We start from the raw sequence: 15,260 nt of genomic DNA, 5'->3' as shown, positions 1-15,260 counted from the left end.
CAGTGTACCTTCTGCAGTTCCGATAACTGTTGATAAACGGGGAAAGTATTCACTACACAGCACTCAACGTGATTTCCAATGTAAATGTATTAATTTTTAAATTGAAAAAAAGTTTGACAGGTCATGTGCTACTAGAGCCTGTATCATATAACCTGTCAGTCCTGCATCAGAATTTTGCTAAAGCACTATCTAGCCAAGAAGAGTCTCACACAATATTTTTACATTACAGGCATTACTTTTAAGGATATTTAGATAACATATTGTTTTATATTACACATATCTTCAACTAATATAAAATAAGTCAGCCCATAACCATAAGTATAAGAAACACCACCATTTGTATGACAGCAGCCTGCCATACAAACTTCATCATTTCACCTTAGTGTTACCTATTAATGCAATCCACAATTATCAACCTTTTATCCCTATTTTTTATCACAGCCCCCAAGAGCTACAAAAATACAGCACAGCATCACTTCAAATTGCCTTCTTATACTGTAGTTTTTCTACAATTGTATGAATAACAGTAATCATTATATTACATTCACATCAAAGATGTACATTGTCACCTCTGTACAGATTCACAATTTATGATGATATTCTGTGTCATACAGAGCAGGATACATCTCTTGCAGTTTTTCTATTTAATTACATCTTAACATTCATGTTCTCCATCAACAGTTTAGCAACTGATCTGCAGTGGTATAATTAAGAAACTACTATTGAAGCTCCTGTCGGAAAACTGTACTGTAGTGAAGAGTGTTTAAAGATGGTCTATGATATGATGGTCAACCACCCAGACATGACAGCAAGATATATGTCAAAGTGCTCCATACTAGAAAACAACTGAATGAGAACATCATGCAATACACATTTATGTGACTTTCAGGGACCAAGAACCAACAGTAGAATTTAAATGAAACAGATTTCTGTGCTACATCTGAAAATAAAGCTGAGAAAGGACATTATTCCGGGTGAAGGCTGTATACTATAACAGTATATAAATAAATGTATGGGCACAAGAGGTATAAATACTAATCCAGATCAAACTGGAGAGGTGGGGGGGGGGGACTGTACTTGGCAGAATAAGATTTTCACTTACAATATCCAAAGTAACTTCCATTAGATGGTCACAATTTAGGGGTGCATGACTACAGAGAGGGTATGGATTTGTAAACAGATTTACTGACCACTTGTATACACCACTCAGAAATACACTATACAGATCACTGACACACACAGACTAATGTCTTCTGTCTATTACGGTCTCCGCTAACTGTTTCCTGGCAACAGATTTAACAGAGTGGAGAGTCTTCAGCTTCCTGTGCTCAGGTCCCATTGTCACAGCTGCCCATACAGAATTATGGTCAACTGACAACTCAACTAACGGGGTCCCAGGCTTGTGGCCATTTCACACCAACCTCCTTATCTTGTCTTCACAGGCTGACTTTCAACTGACAACTGAACTCTCTTACCCACCAACCGGCTACTTCACTTCACTTCACTTAACCTCACTCAACTGAACTGAACTGCTGACAACTATCTCACTTCAACTAACTCCTTGCTTCAAACTGTCCTGCTTATAACATCTTGGCACAGACAACACAGAAAACACCGTTCTTCTATTGTTGCGTTGATGTCCATTACCACAGTAACGTGATTACTGAACTGTTGCTTAGACACGGGTTGCATAACTCCTTCTTCTGTTGTGTGTTACCTAGCAACGGTCGCTGTTTACAGTCACTGCTTAGTAACAGGTGTATATGCCACAATATTTAATGTGCATACACCAGAGCAAGATGAACAATAAAACTAAATACATCATGAAATTGTAATTTTACCACCCCTGGTGTAAAACACATTTTCAGTAAAAATATATATGCAGCAGCAAATGAGAACTGTTAATGCACTATCTGGACACATTCATAATTTGAAAGGAATCATGAGACTTGCTGACATGAGTGTATCATTCATTATCATCCTAATACCTCAATCAACACATCATACATCGTAAATCTGCGATAAGCTATGGTTAAACCTTTCCAATTTAAGGCAATAAGGTAGGTCTGCTTTGTCTGTTATAATCTGACCTGGCTACTGCATGCAACAAGTTTTCTGTCGTGCATAATTCATACTGACTTATCATGCTGAACTCAGTGGTGTCAGCAGGCAGATTTTCTGTTGCTCAGTACAACTTAGATTTTAAACGGTTCTGATGATGGTGTATAACACTCAGAATTGGACTTTGTTGATCATTTGCACATTAAAAACTTAAGAACATAATGTATTGGCAACTGGATCTGTTTCCATCCTCAGGTGAAGGGAAGACACCTACTCTGTTTGGTCCCTTAGAAAGATCCAGTTTCCAAAACATTGTGTTCTCTAGTTTTCAGAATACCAGATGATGGACAAGCCCAAAAATCCAGTAATTCTCAGTAAAACCTGTTTTTAAAAAGTTGGTAAACCACATTTATGTCTATGTCTATATATATTGTCACATGAGTGACTGATTATAGGCAGGGTTTGGATTGGATTTACTGACCACTTCAAACACACAACTCATAACCATACCTAATTATAGCGCCCTTGCTAATCTCCACACTTTACAAATCACTAAAGCACACAGACTAGTGTTCTCAGTCTGTTACAGTCTCCAATAGCTCTTGCCTTGTAATGGTTTCTAACAGTGGAGATTCTTCAGCTTCTGTATTCATTTCATTACCGTCCGGTGAATATCCCACAACTAAACCCTTCCTCCAATTGTCCTGCTTATAACATCTCAGCACGGACCACTCAGAAAACAGTTTCCAACAGTTCTTCTATTGTCGCGTGTGGACTCACCATGGAAACATGTCTGTTTTGCAGTCATTACCTAGTAATGGGTCTATATAATATATAACGAAGACAAATTCATTAATTTATTTTAGATTTTTTTTAATACTTTTATGGATGATTTTATCAATAAAAGGTTTTCAGTTTACTGGATCATGGACTCCCATTTACTCACTCAGTCACCTTAAGTGTAGTTTTCCATAGCTTTATATGAGTTTAAATTCATGGGTTGAGAGGCTGCCCCATGTGGGCAGCAAAATTAAAGTAAATTCTTACAATAAGCTGGCAAGGTTGAAAACCTGTTGTGTATTACACTAAAAAATCTCCTTGCATTATGGTTTATAAGAAACACTGATACTTCCAAATTATGACATCTGATGAAATTTAATGAGATAACTAGGTAATCTTAAAACTGACTTCAAACAGCTAATGAAGTCCTTAAAAAGGTACAGACTGAAGCAAACCTGGCATTAACATACTTAAGTGACACTATGGCAAAACTATTCAATAATTTTCACCACTTTTTACTTCGCATTTAAATTTATAAAAACTATAAAGTTTTGTGTAACCTGTATCACTATGATCAGCATTAAGGTTAAACAGCATCAAAACAAATATGTACACAATACATTTGTAATTTCTTACTTTACAATTATGGAATCAATCATATCTCATATTAAACAGATGCTAGTTTGGACTGCATAAGATTACACACCTAATTAATAGATGATGACCCAAACAACTCATGTTCCAGATCTTCCAAAGTCTCGGGAGGATTTTGGCAAGATAAGGTATAACTTAACTTAGAAAGGTTTCTTAATAGGAACCAGACAAGAGGAATATAAAGAGCAACCAGAATGCACCAACAATGATTATGATTACACAAGAGCCCATTTCATTAACCAGTTGAAATACACCTACTCATTTAGTGTCATTGTCTCTAATTTGCTACATGGGACACCAAGGAAACTTCATTTACATAATTTATAAATTGATTTAGCATTACTCTGAAAATTAAAATAATAATGATGAAATTAAATAACAGTATATCAAAATAATGAAAATTTAATGAAACTGGCACAAAAGCCCTAAAACCAAAAGAGAATGAGTACCTTGAATATGGAGATGAATTTTCACAACTTGGAACTGTATAGAGGCTATTGAAAAATATGATACCTGAGGCTCTCATGGAGGTGATCGAGAAGAGTATTATCTTATGGGATGTGGTATAAACTTCCACCAGACTACAGTACTCTTCAAATGCAGAAAGACCTTATTTCCTCAAATATGTATATTTGAGAACTGACAACCCACTTCCCATACATAACACATGAAAACAATCAGTAACTGTATTACTGTGCATAATTTTAGACAGTAGGGGAGTTAAACATGGCTTCTTTTGAAATGAATATCTGTATTTTACGTGTAATGCAACTGGCAATAACTTGAGGGCTGTATGCACAATGAAAAAGCCACACTAGACAGTCAGCAAATGTCACATTCCAAAACAAGGTGATGCAGGCAACCGTATGAACAGCAAAGTACACATACCTTCTTTGCTCTCAACTACATGGTATATAACATTTTTTTAATAAAGCTACTAAGGATTAATAATGTCAGCAAAATTATCTTTTTGCACATAATATATTCAATGTGCATACAAAATATAAACATTATGGCAAACTGTGAAGAAAACCAACAAAATTTAACAGTCTCAGGCTTCCATCAATACAGATCTCACAGACTGTTCAAAAAAAAAAAAAAGTAGAGTACTACCTATAATGCTTATTAAGTCGGGATCCACTTCTAAAAACTAATTTCAAGCCTTTCCATAGTTACAAATATCTTCATGGAAACAGCTGACTCTGAACCAAGCGTATGACATTGTGTTCTTTTTCATTTTCCTAGAAAACTCCACTTAATGTAAGCTGTGCACTTTCCAAACAACTACAATAAAAAATGTTAAAACCATATACTGAGTGGCATATACCATGTCAATATTACTGATGACAGAAAGTTATAGGTCAACATGGAGTGCCATTTAATGACATGCTGTTCATATGAAAATGCCCCCGTTGGACCAGGGTACAAGAAGACAAGAAGACATACAGCTTATTACAATGGTTTTGAAGCAACTCTAAAAATAAGGTAACACTGAAAGCATTTTATCACAACTGTAACAGGTCCTGTCAGTGACCCAACAGAGTGCATTCTGCCCATCAGGCTAAGGTCCCAACACCAAGGTACGCTGTAAACACATCTGGGAAAACAATGAGGAAAGCATTTCAATCATCTGCAATAAAAGCACATATGAGACGGATAACTGGACCCATCTTGAATTTACAAGGACAAAAATTAAACATGATATGGCACTCAACAAATATGCAGCTCACTACTTCCAAGACTCAAATCTGTATCGCAGATGTATTATTAGGTGGCACACACAATATTTAGTGTTTACTTTAATATCTCTAATTAGGACTGCAATTGCAAATGCTAACAAAGCACCAAGCCTACTGAATAATGTAAAATGTAGTCATAAGACAATGTAAAAGGTTTAATTTGTCTGGTACAAGTTTCGAGCTCATGTGTTACTTTATTACATTTCATGAAACCTATTTTAAATATTTCTGACTTCACATGGGTGGTGTCAATGGATGTATAAGTTCATAAGACCAACCTTTTCATAAAACTGAAGAGGCCATAAAAACCTGGAGTGCACTTACAATATCCACAATTTGTAAAAAGCAGTTCAAGCAACAGTACAATTTTGAGTAAAATGCTCTTTCATATTCAGTGAACTGATGCAAGAATCCATTTATTTTCACGTGCTTCCTTATGTTCCATATCTAATTCTTAAACCAGTATGTTTATACATAACTCTAATAAATAATTATAAAAACTCTCCAAATATTATGCCTAGTTAGCTTGTTACAGGCTGTGCCATAGCTCAAGCAGTTAGTCGCTGGCTTCCCACCGTGGTGGCCCGGGTTCGATCCCGGGTCTGGTCAAATGGGATTTGTGGTGGACAAAGTGGCGCTGGGGCAGGTTTTCTTCAAGAACTTAGGTTCCACCTGCCAATCTTCATTCCACCAATTGCTCCACAATCACCCTCGCCTATCATCTGGGGCTGGTACAATAGGCCAGAAGTGGCCGCAGTATAAGGGACTTAGTCTCACCCCACTAGCAATAAAAAAAATAGCTTGTTACAGAACTACATAACAAACCATTCTTACATCTTCCTGAAAATATTTTTTCTGGGTTGATTTTTACAATCTTTTGGGATCATGTCATGACTCAGTGTTCAGCATGTTCTTTCAAATGATGCCTTTAGTGCTGTGGTGAAATATATTCATGGAAACATTTATTTATTCTTTACAATATTACAGGGCATAATACACCTGTTCCAACTTTTTTCACATTCAATCTTGAAAGAAAGAGGCCCTACCAGTACACTGCCAGCCAGTAAGTAGCATGTCTAGCAAAACAGATCAAATGGGCTTTGTGTGCCAGCATATCCTAGAAACTGATATAACAGTTCGGAAATGAGTCAAATACTAATTTATCTTTACAAAATGTTTTACTTCCATTTTAAAGAGATCAGAACTGAGACAGAATAAACTCTATGAATGAGCTTCTTCAATACTTGTTGAGAGTCAATGATGAAGGAGATCGTGGAACATGAGGAATGCGAGGAAGAGTGAATGGAGAATTAGTTCCAGAATTTGGAGCAGACTTGCTGCTTAATCGATGTTCAGTGCGTTCCATGACAGGAGTGAGCGTGGGTGAGGAAAGAGTGGTATTAGAGGACAAAGAAGGCCGGGGAACATGGAAATTATATGGAAAGTTGGATATGCTCAGGCGATTCTGGACTTGAGTGCTGACCTTCTCCAATGGAATGCCACTGTACTGCAGAAGCTCACGAGCACAGGCAAACTCCATCTCCAGACGCTACAACATGCAATCACATGGGTATGTGAAAAGACCAAAAATGCCCATTCTTTGAGAAACTTTTAGTGGGTACTAAAACCAGAATCCAGGAAAAGTATCTTTCACATTTTGTTACTATGCATAAATAAATGCAATGTATTACAAAATATCAGCCTTTAGAAACTAACTGAATCATGCTGAATTAAAAACTTCTGGTATCTCTTTTTATTTAAATGATCCAGAACATTACCTGTCTCTGTAAGATTATGAGTATGTATGGCACATGCTATTGACATGGTACATTTCAGGGATCGAAAGGACTATGTCTTGTTAGTTTTAACATCATTTGTGCTAATAGTGTTGTGTCTTTATAACATGATATACAAATTCCATATGACTCCTTACAATAATTGTAACATATCACTACTACACTATATTATTTTGTGCAGGCAACATGCTATTTTCCTGAAATATTACTATAATTAAAGTTATGTAATTTTCAGCAATTTAATTACCACACATAATTTCAAGGCTGTACAATGAACGGTACTAGTTCTGTTCATATCTCACAAGTGTGCTTTGCCACTATGTTGGTAGAATTATGTTAAAAAGTACCATGCTGGAAGCTCTTCAATGAAATCAAGTTTCGCAAATATCGGTCAGTTAACATCTACAACAGTGATATCCTTAGGTGAATCAGGGAATGGGCAGACACACGAAGACTGATAATTTGGCTCAGAGGAAGGAAAATAGTCCCTTCCAACACCACTCTCCTTCTCAAACAGATGGAATTAAGAAATATAAGATACAGCATTCACCAGAAATCATCACCTTTACTGATCCCAAAATAATTTGTAACTAGCAACTCTACCTGCTTGCGAGGTTTCAGCTGACCCTTCCATTCCTTCAACTCACGGCTGTAAGCCTCTTCCTGTTCCTTCAGTTTCATGGTCTCATGTTCCATTAGCATCTTGCCTGTTCAGCAAACAGGATTCCATTTAGCATCCAAAACAATAACTGTGAACCACTTACATAACAATAACCCTAATATTATGGGTTGCCTTCTTGCAGGCTATAAAATAATATACTAAATACCTTAGCTGGTTCCAAGACAAACAAAACGTGTTTGTTAAGACAAGTCAAATTTTTGCTAGATAATAAAATAAATAATTATTATCTACTCTGTGATGATGCTGTGTTGTACAGTTTTAATAATGAGAAAAGAAACTCTTTAGCTTAGAATACAGTATTTCTAAATGTATTCTTTATAAACAGTTATCAGTAAAACCTATGTTTCACATTCCTTGTAACCATCAGCACAACTGTAATTTTCCTGTGGCCAAATATTTTTATTATTAAAATTACTTCCACAATATGTTCCAAACAGTGTTGGTCATCTTCAGGTGGTTACTACATCAGAAACAAGCTGCTGAATTAAAAATTCTGAATCCAGTTTTCCGTAAGTTACATACTCTTTTTTTTTTTAAATGAAGTCTCTAGTAGTCTTAAAATGTATTATATATATAATAGATAATTACATTATATAATAGATGATATAATACATAAAAGTATTAAAATGTATTATATATTTTATAGTACATTTTAATACTTCTAGAGACTTCATTTCATAAAAAAAAGAGTATGTAACTTGTGGAAAACTGTATTCAGAATATATATATATATATAAAACACATAAATGATATAATAAAATGGGGAATAAAATTATGTACTTATAGCAGCTGAGGTAATCTCAGTGGTGCTCATACTGGAGTTTGTAGTATCTTGGGCAATTAGTCATGTGCTATGTGCACTAATGGATATACACCTGTTGCTGTCTTGATGTTGATGTTGATGTTGATGTTATGTGGCTAATCTTTAAGTCTCATGTGGTATATTCCTTGAGCTTCTGTCTGAGATACTGTATTATACAGGTTGCATATTTTATGGCATGCTGTGCCATGTTCTGCCTATTGATGTTTTATGTGGTGATGGTGCCATAAAATTGCATGAAGGAATTCTTTAGTTTTGTGTATCTCACTGATCTTGATGTTCACTTATTACAGATAAATATTACATCATACATGAGAATAAACAATTCTTTGCTAGTATTTTATTACATATGTACCATACCATATCAAAAGTCCAATTCAATAAAAGCTACTTTCATGTATTCCATTCTTAATTGCATGTACACAATTTTTTAAAGCTGATGAAAGTTTGGTTTCAACTTCAGAGACTAATAGTCAGAAATGAAATTCACACCACGATTTTACCATAGACAGCCCATAACAAATTTGATACAAAAACACTAAGTGATGTTTGAGCTGTCACATGCACACAGGACCTCTCTGACAGGGTTTCACTTCATGCTTTTCATGAAATCTTCAATATCTTAACTATTCCAAAAACAAACTATTCATCTCTCAAAACATTAAGGATATTATAACTTACTTACTTACTTATGGAGCTGAGTCCTTCTTGAGAAGCTGCCAATTGTGCAGCTACCCAAGAATTTCCAAGCATTTTATGGAACCAAAAGGTTCAATACTGTGTTCACAAGAGCCATCCAGTGGTCCCTATCCTGAGCCAGATCAATCTAATCCATATCATCCCATCCTGTCTCTCTTAAGATCCATTTTAATATTGTCCACCAACACATGTCTTGGTCTTCCCAGTGGTCTCTTTCCATCTGGCTTTCCCACCAATGTCCTATATGCATTCCTCTTCTCTCCCATTCGTGCTACATTCCCTGTCCACCTCATCCTCCTTGACTTGATCATTCTAATTATACTTGGAGAATAGTACAAGTTAGGAAACTCCTCATTATGCAGTTTTCTTCAACCTCCTGTCACTTCATCCTTCTTTGGTCCAAATATTCTCCTCAACACCATTCTCAAACACCCTTAATGTCAGACACCAAGTTTCACACCCATACAGAATCACAGACAAAATTATAGCACTGTATATTCTATGTTTTTGGACAGCAGACAAAAAGTCATAAGATTCTGGGCTGAATGGTAGCAAGCATTACCCGAGTTCAATCTCCTCTTAATTTCCTCCTGAATCAGGTTTCGATCTGTTATCGTTGTTCCCAAATATCTGAACTGTGCCACATTTTCAAAACATCTGTTTCCTATCTTCATGTCATGATTTTGCCCTGCATTTTGGTGACGAGACAGCAACATATACTTAGTTATCTCTGTGTTTACTTCTAGACCAACCTCTTTACTTGCGTCAATTAAAGTCTGTGTGTTTTTCTTTATGGTGTCTACATTATCACCCAGTAGATTCACATAATCAGGATAGGCCAACAGCTAATGTATCCCGTTTAATTTCATTCCCACCTGGTTTCCCTGGACCTGTCTAATGGCATATTCTAAAGCAAAGTTGAAAAGGAGTGGGGATAAAGCATCTCCTTGTTTTAGACCATTCTGGATAGGAAATTTATCAGACAAATGTTTACCTATACGGACTTTACTATACGTTTCGTTTAAACACATTTTAATCAACCTATAAGGATATCATAACATGTAACATAAATTATAATCCCTTGGGTCTACCATCAGTCACACACATCTTCAAAAAAACAGTGATTCCTGTCTTGTTCAACTGCACAGATGTCACTGTTCACACCACTTAACAGTAAACAAATTAGGAAAAGTATACTTACGCTTCTCATTCTGAAGCTGTTCCAATTCTTTGATAGTTGCTTCAGATGTTGCACGAAGTTCCTCAAGTTGGCGTGCATGCTTCACCTCAAACCGTGTTTGCTCTGCCCGGTAACGTTTCTTCTCATTTTCTTGAAACTAAAGAAAGGGACAAAAATATTGCAGTTCAGAACAAACATGTATATTTTTAATTCTTTCTGTCAAGGAGCTATGTTTGTGAGGCAAGTTCTGCTAGGGATGTCATGACCCAATGTGGCCCATGCTAGATGGTTTTTCTGCTGCATGTATTACTATCCTTTAATGAAAAGCCAAGGCAGTTAGTAAAACGTGTCCATATGTAGGCTGCTGTGCAAGATGAAAATGTCAGCACAATTTATTGCCATTCCTTACTGTTGCCATTGGTGCACTAAACTTAACGTGTTCCTAAATAAGCAACAGAATGGTCAAAGTCAAATGCTTAAATCCACCATTTATTCATTGCAGTATTTCAAATGTAATTCATATACATCCACATGTTGAAAGATGGAAAAAAAAAAAAAAAATGCAAAATATTTTAATTTTCCACAACACCTGTTCCTTACCTTATTCAGAGGAGTTATGCTTACTGGTTTTATTGAATACTTCTTAGGCTGGGGCCACACGAGCGCACAAAATGCATCCATTGTAACGAACGTCGTGACGTCTGTTGTAGAAATAAAGAATGCTTTCTTCTGGCTCCACTGCAGACAAAAACTATGCACCGCATTCTACAACTGTGTGGTGTCCTCAGCAACGTCTGTCATAAAGTATGTTCGTTGCAACGGACGTACATTATGCGCTCGTCTGGCCCAAGCCTTAAGCTGCCTGTAAAATCTTGCACAGCCTATAGTATTACACATGGTAGTAAGATAGCAGGATTTAATAACTGAGGTGATGCGACTATTTTGGTTTCTAATGAAATGGGTGGAGTTTCAGGTGACTACAATGAGAAGTCCCTCTCATCACTACACTAAAAATGTGATGAATGATGAGCTTACTTTCTTAAGCTTCTCCCTCTCCTCATCTGGATCAGGTGGAGAAGCCATGCTAATACGCATTGACTCACGAAACATCATCTCTCGAGCTTTCATTTCAGTACGAATTCGCTTTGGAAGAGCACGCTTCTCAACTGCTTGTCGTTTTATAAGCTCCTCCTCCTTCCGCTGGTTCATACGTTTAATTTGTTCCAGTTCTTTTTCATGGCGGATCAGCATCTGAAAATTAGAATTTTAAATACATGAACCACACACCACAGTGACTTGGTTTTACAGCCATGCTAACTGGGTCAAGATGAAGTTATTATTCATGTATATGACATCATTTAATATAAAATATCAATATATATTCTGTAATTAACTGGTCATGTTTTACATTACTGGTATTTGGTTAATGACTACAAACAAGAGAAGAAGAACAGAAAAGGAAAAGTGACAATGAACTGTATTACATCCTACTAAATGATAGAAATTAATCAAAGAAGAGATGTTTCGCTCTTTTGACTATACACCGGACATAATTTCTTGAATGTACAACTGCTTAGAGTACCTACTGGTGCCTATCAATTCATCATCCACCCATTCAAAATTCCATAGTTCATACAAATCATTTACTGCAATGTCTAGATATATCTAAAATCAATGCTCCTCCACATTCACAACCAATCAGGTATAGGATGAAAGTGACTGAAAGATGACCCAACCAAGATACTATGAGGGTGAACATGGCCACTTTCAAGCACTCATTTGGTAGTTAAACTGGAAAGAGGTGTCTAGTACAAAAAACACTTTTGAAGTAATTTTCAGTCACTACAGCAAACTTATTAGTCTATGCTAAACTTGACATATATAACCTAAAAGTTTTGCACCATCGGCTGTTTTGAATTTGTTGACTCACATAAAATATTTCACATGCATATATAGTGTAGAAATACGTTTATGATGTAGTTCTGTACAAAATTTCACATGTTTATGTTCAATGGTCCATTAGAGTCTATAATGTAATAAGCTATGGCCCTGCCCATGTGTGAAGTACTATAAGAAACCTCAGTGAAGTATTGATGCCAGACCTTCATTTGAACACCAAATGCTGCCAGGACCACTGTCACAGTACAGCAGTGCTCACAAATAAAGCAAAAAAATGGCAACATGTGGCTGTCACCTACTGCTGTTTTGAGGCAGAAAATGCTGATGTTACTGGTGGCCAATGTCATTTTGCAGTGGACTGAGCTACACTCCGATGCAAGAGACCATGGAACTATGCCCATACTGTAGTTATCAACGTCAATCCCACAGTCCAAAAATTTTTTCAATGTCTCCATGTTATTTTACATTCTACAAAAATTACCTGAACAAGAGTTGCATGTTTTCTTGAAGTTCAAATGAAACACACCATTTGAGAACCTTAAATTAAGTCCTGTCCTATCTAAGAGAAAACGGAAGTAACGAGGGCTTGTAACATCTTTGCACGGAGCTATTCCAATACCATGTCTAAGAAATGTACTTTGTATGCGCAAATGCTTACATTCCTGTCATCACCACTACAATCAGATAGAGGGCTAAGGGTTGATAGGTTCCAAAGAGAATAATAATATATTAAAATGTATTCAAATTCTGTGCGTGTGCGTGCATGTGTGTGTGGGGGGGGGGGCACACTTATGCAGTTTATAGCTTTACCTGGTGCCTCTGTAGGAAAAAGATATCCTTCAGCTGTCTCTTGGCAAGCTGTTGCTTCTCATGTATTTGTCTTTCTTCCAACTCCCACAGGGCTGCTTCTCTTGCGCGCATTAACTGCATTAAAAACAAAGAATAAACATCACAAAATTAATGTTCAAGATGACAGTCCACTTCAATGGAAATCAAATTCATTTTGCTAATGATGTTACTAAATTCTTACATAACACTCTAGAAATGAGGCACAAATTTTATGTATGAACCTAAATATTATTTTGCAAATTTATTCGTATCAAATTTGTTTTCTAATCATTAACACTTCTCATGATCACTGCATGGGCTGTAGTGGGAGGTAAGAACTCTGTATACCACTAATTACATGGCTTATGAAGTCTTAAAAATCTTTTATATAACTCATACTGCTGTATTAGTAAAGTGGCTTTATAATATTCCATAAAATACAATATGTTTTGTCTGACCACTACCAACTTCATCGAGAAAATTTCTCACTTTTCTAAAATAATGGCTCAGATATTCTGACATATATCCTTGTTTGAAGATCTACTTGCATGTTTGCGTTCAGAGAACCAACTATTTCATAAAATCTTCTAACTTCAGCATACATATCATATTAAGAATAACACTACAATTTCACATTTATCATAAAAATCCTTACTTATTTTATCATAATCCTAGCTGTGTTAAAATTACAAGTCAATCATGTTACAGAAGGTTAAATATACTGATAACTAATTGGAAAAATTCTAGAAACACTGTTATAATAATCTTAAATGTCCAAAATGAACCTGATATTGAATATGCTCTTCCAGAAACACCATTTCCTGAATTTAACATCAACACTTCTGTAACATAACATTTACAAATGATAAGACAATGATAAAAGATTCAACATCTAACATACCATAAAATCTATGTGAATCCACTTACATTTGTCAAAGGAGTTTATTCATCAGAAACAGAGAAAGGTACAAGAAATACAAGTGATGGATAGCACATATCCTGTGTACATTTTGATGTGCCTACAAATAAGGTGTAATACTAAAAAGGAATAAAATGAATAGAAGAGAAAATTTTATACATCCAACCTGTTGTTTCTGTTGCAGGAACTGCCGTTCCATAAGAGCTATTTTCTCTCTGTGGGTGTCACTCAGTCGTCGCAGAGAAGATTCATGGTTCTCATTAAGCTTCTCCAGAAATAGTTTTTCCTGAATTTAACAACAATCAATTTGCACTATTACTTCTGTGATACTTATTACCCAAAGGTGAGACAGTGGGAAGACATATAATTACTTTCAACAACTGTTTTGAGATCCATAACATGAAATTTCTTGAGCAGCAGAACAACTATCAACTGCTGAAGTAAGATTCGTCCTACTATTCACTGCATAAATAATTTCTTTTTTGTTACAGACATGATTCCACTCCAAAGCATTTTCTGCAGATACATGGAATTATGCAGTTCCATGTCTGCCATTCCTGGTTTCAACTGATGTTGCACATCACAGACAAAAAGTTGTATCGACCTGACATTAGGACTGACCTTTAATATAGGAGATGGTTCTTTCATTTTATTTACTTTTAACTTATTTAACAGATCTTTCACCTATTAAAATTATACATTATCTAATGACATAATCATCACATATTTAGCTACAGGAACTGATAAAAGTGGTAACCAGAATATGGAAATAAACCATAGAATTACTAAGATCCATAAAGCAAAAAATGCTTTGAATCTGATATGGTGGAATAAACAAATAAGAAAAATGAGAAAATAAATCTACAACAGACTCCAGATTCAAGTTTTCTCAAGCTAAGGGTTTCCTCCAATTTGTGTTAATTTTCTGCAGTCCTGGCCAAAATCCCCAATCATATTTACCAAATGGAAGACAAGGTTTTCCTTTGTAAGATTTGAGCTTTTCATGGTGGTGAATATGAAGGAAGCAGTCTTCTGGGATGTGGTTCAGTGTAGAAATTGTGCTAACTGACGTTTCGGTGGAGTCTGCTGCACCTGCTCTGCTGGTTCGCTTGCAGATTTCTTCTTGTCTTCTACCCTGAAGATGGAGGCGATATGTTCCTCTGAAACGTCGGTTAACACAATTTATACACGGCACCACATCCC

The 15,260-nt window shown here is 36.0% G+C and overlaps 1 protein-coding gene across 5 annotated transcripts in view; it reads right to left on the bottom strand.

Moving 5' to 3' along the window:
• LOC111864598 (serine/threonine-protein kinase 10) overlaps positions 1–15,260 on the bottom strand; it is a 75,185-nt gene that overhangs the window by 7,339 nt on the left and 52,586 nt on the right. For 4 of the 5 annotated variants that reach the window (XM_033751495.1, XM_033751496.1, XM_033751497.1 and 1 more), the window contains 6 exons: positions 14,224–14,343; positions 13,121–13,234; positions 11,447–11,662; positions 10,433–10,568; positions 7,634–7,737; positions 6,281–6,783 (listed from right to left, as the gene is read on the bottom strand). In XM_033751495.1, the coding sequence (XP_033607386.1) occupies positions 6,472–6,783; positions 7,634–7,737; positions 10,433–10,568; positions 11,447–11,662; positions 13,121–13,234; positions 14,224–14,343 (1,002 nt within the window). In that variant the 3' untranslated portion in view covers positions 6,281–6,471. Of the gene's footprint in view, positions 1–6,280; positions 6,784–7,633; positions 7,738–10,432; positions 10,569–11,446; positions 11,663–13,120; positions 13,235–14,223; positions 14,344–15,260 lie in introns of those variants that run through there. The other variant, XM_023851952.2, reaches the window with a different exon arrangement.

The sequence above is a fragment of the Cryptotermes secundus genome, unplaced genomic scaffold (assembly GCF_002891405.2).
Source record: "Cryptotermes secundus unplaced genomic scaffold, Csec_1.0 scaffold7, whole genome shotgun sequence".
Lineage (NCBI taxonomy): Eukaryota > Metazoa > Arthropoda > Insecta > Blattodea > Kalotermitidae > Cryptotermes > Cryptotermes secundus.
This window is presented reverse-complemented; position numbering and strand designations above follow the sequence as displayed.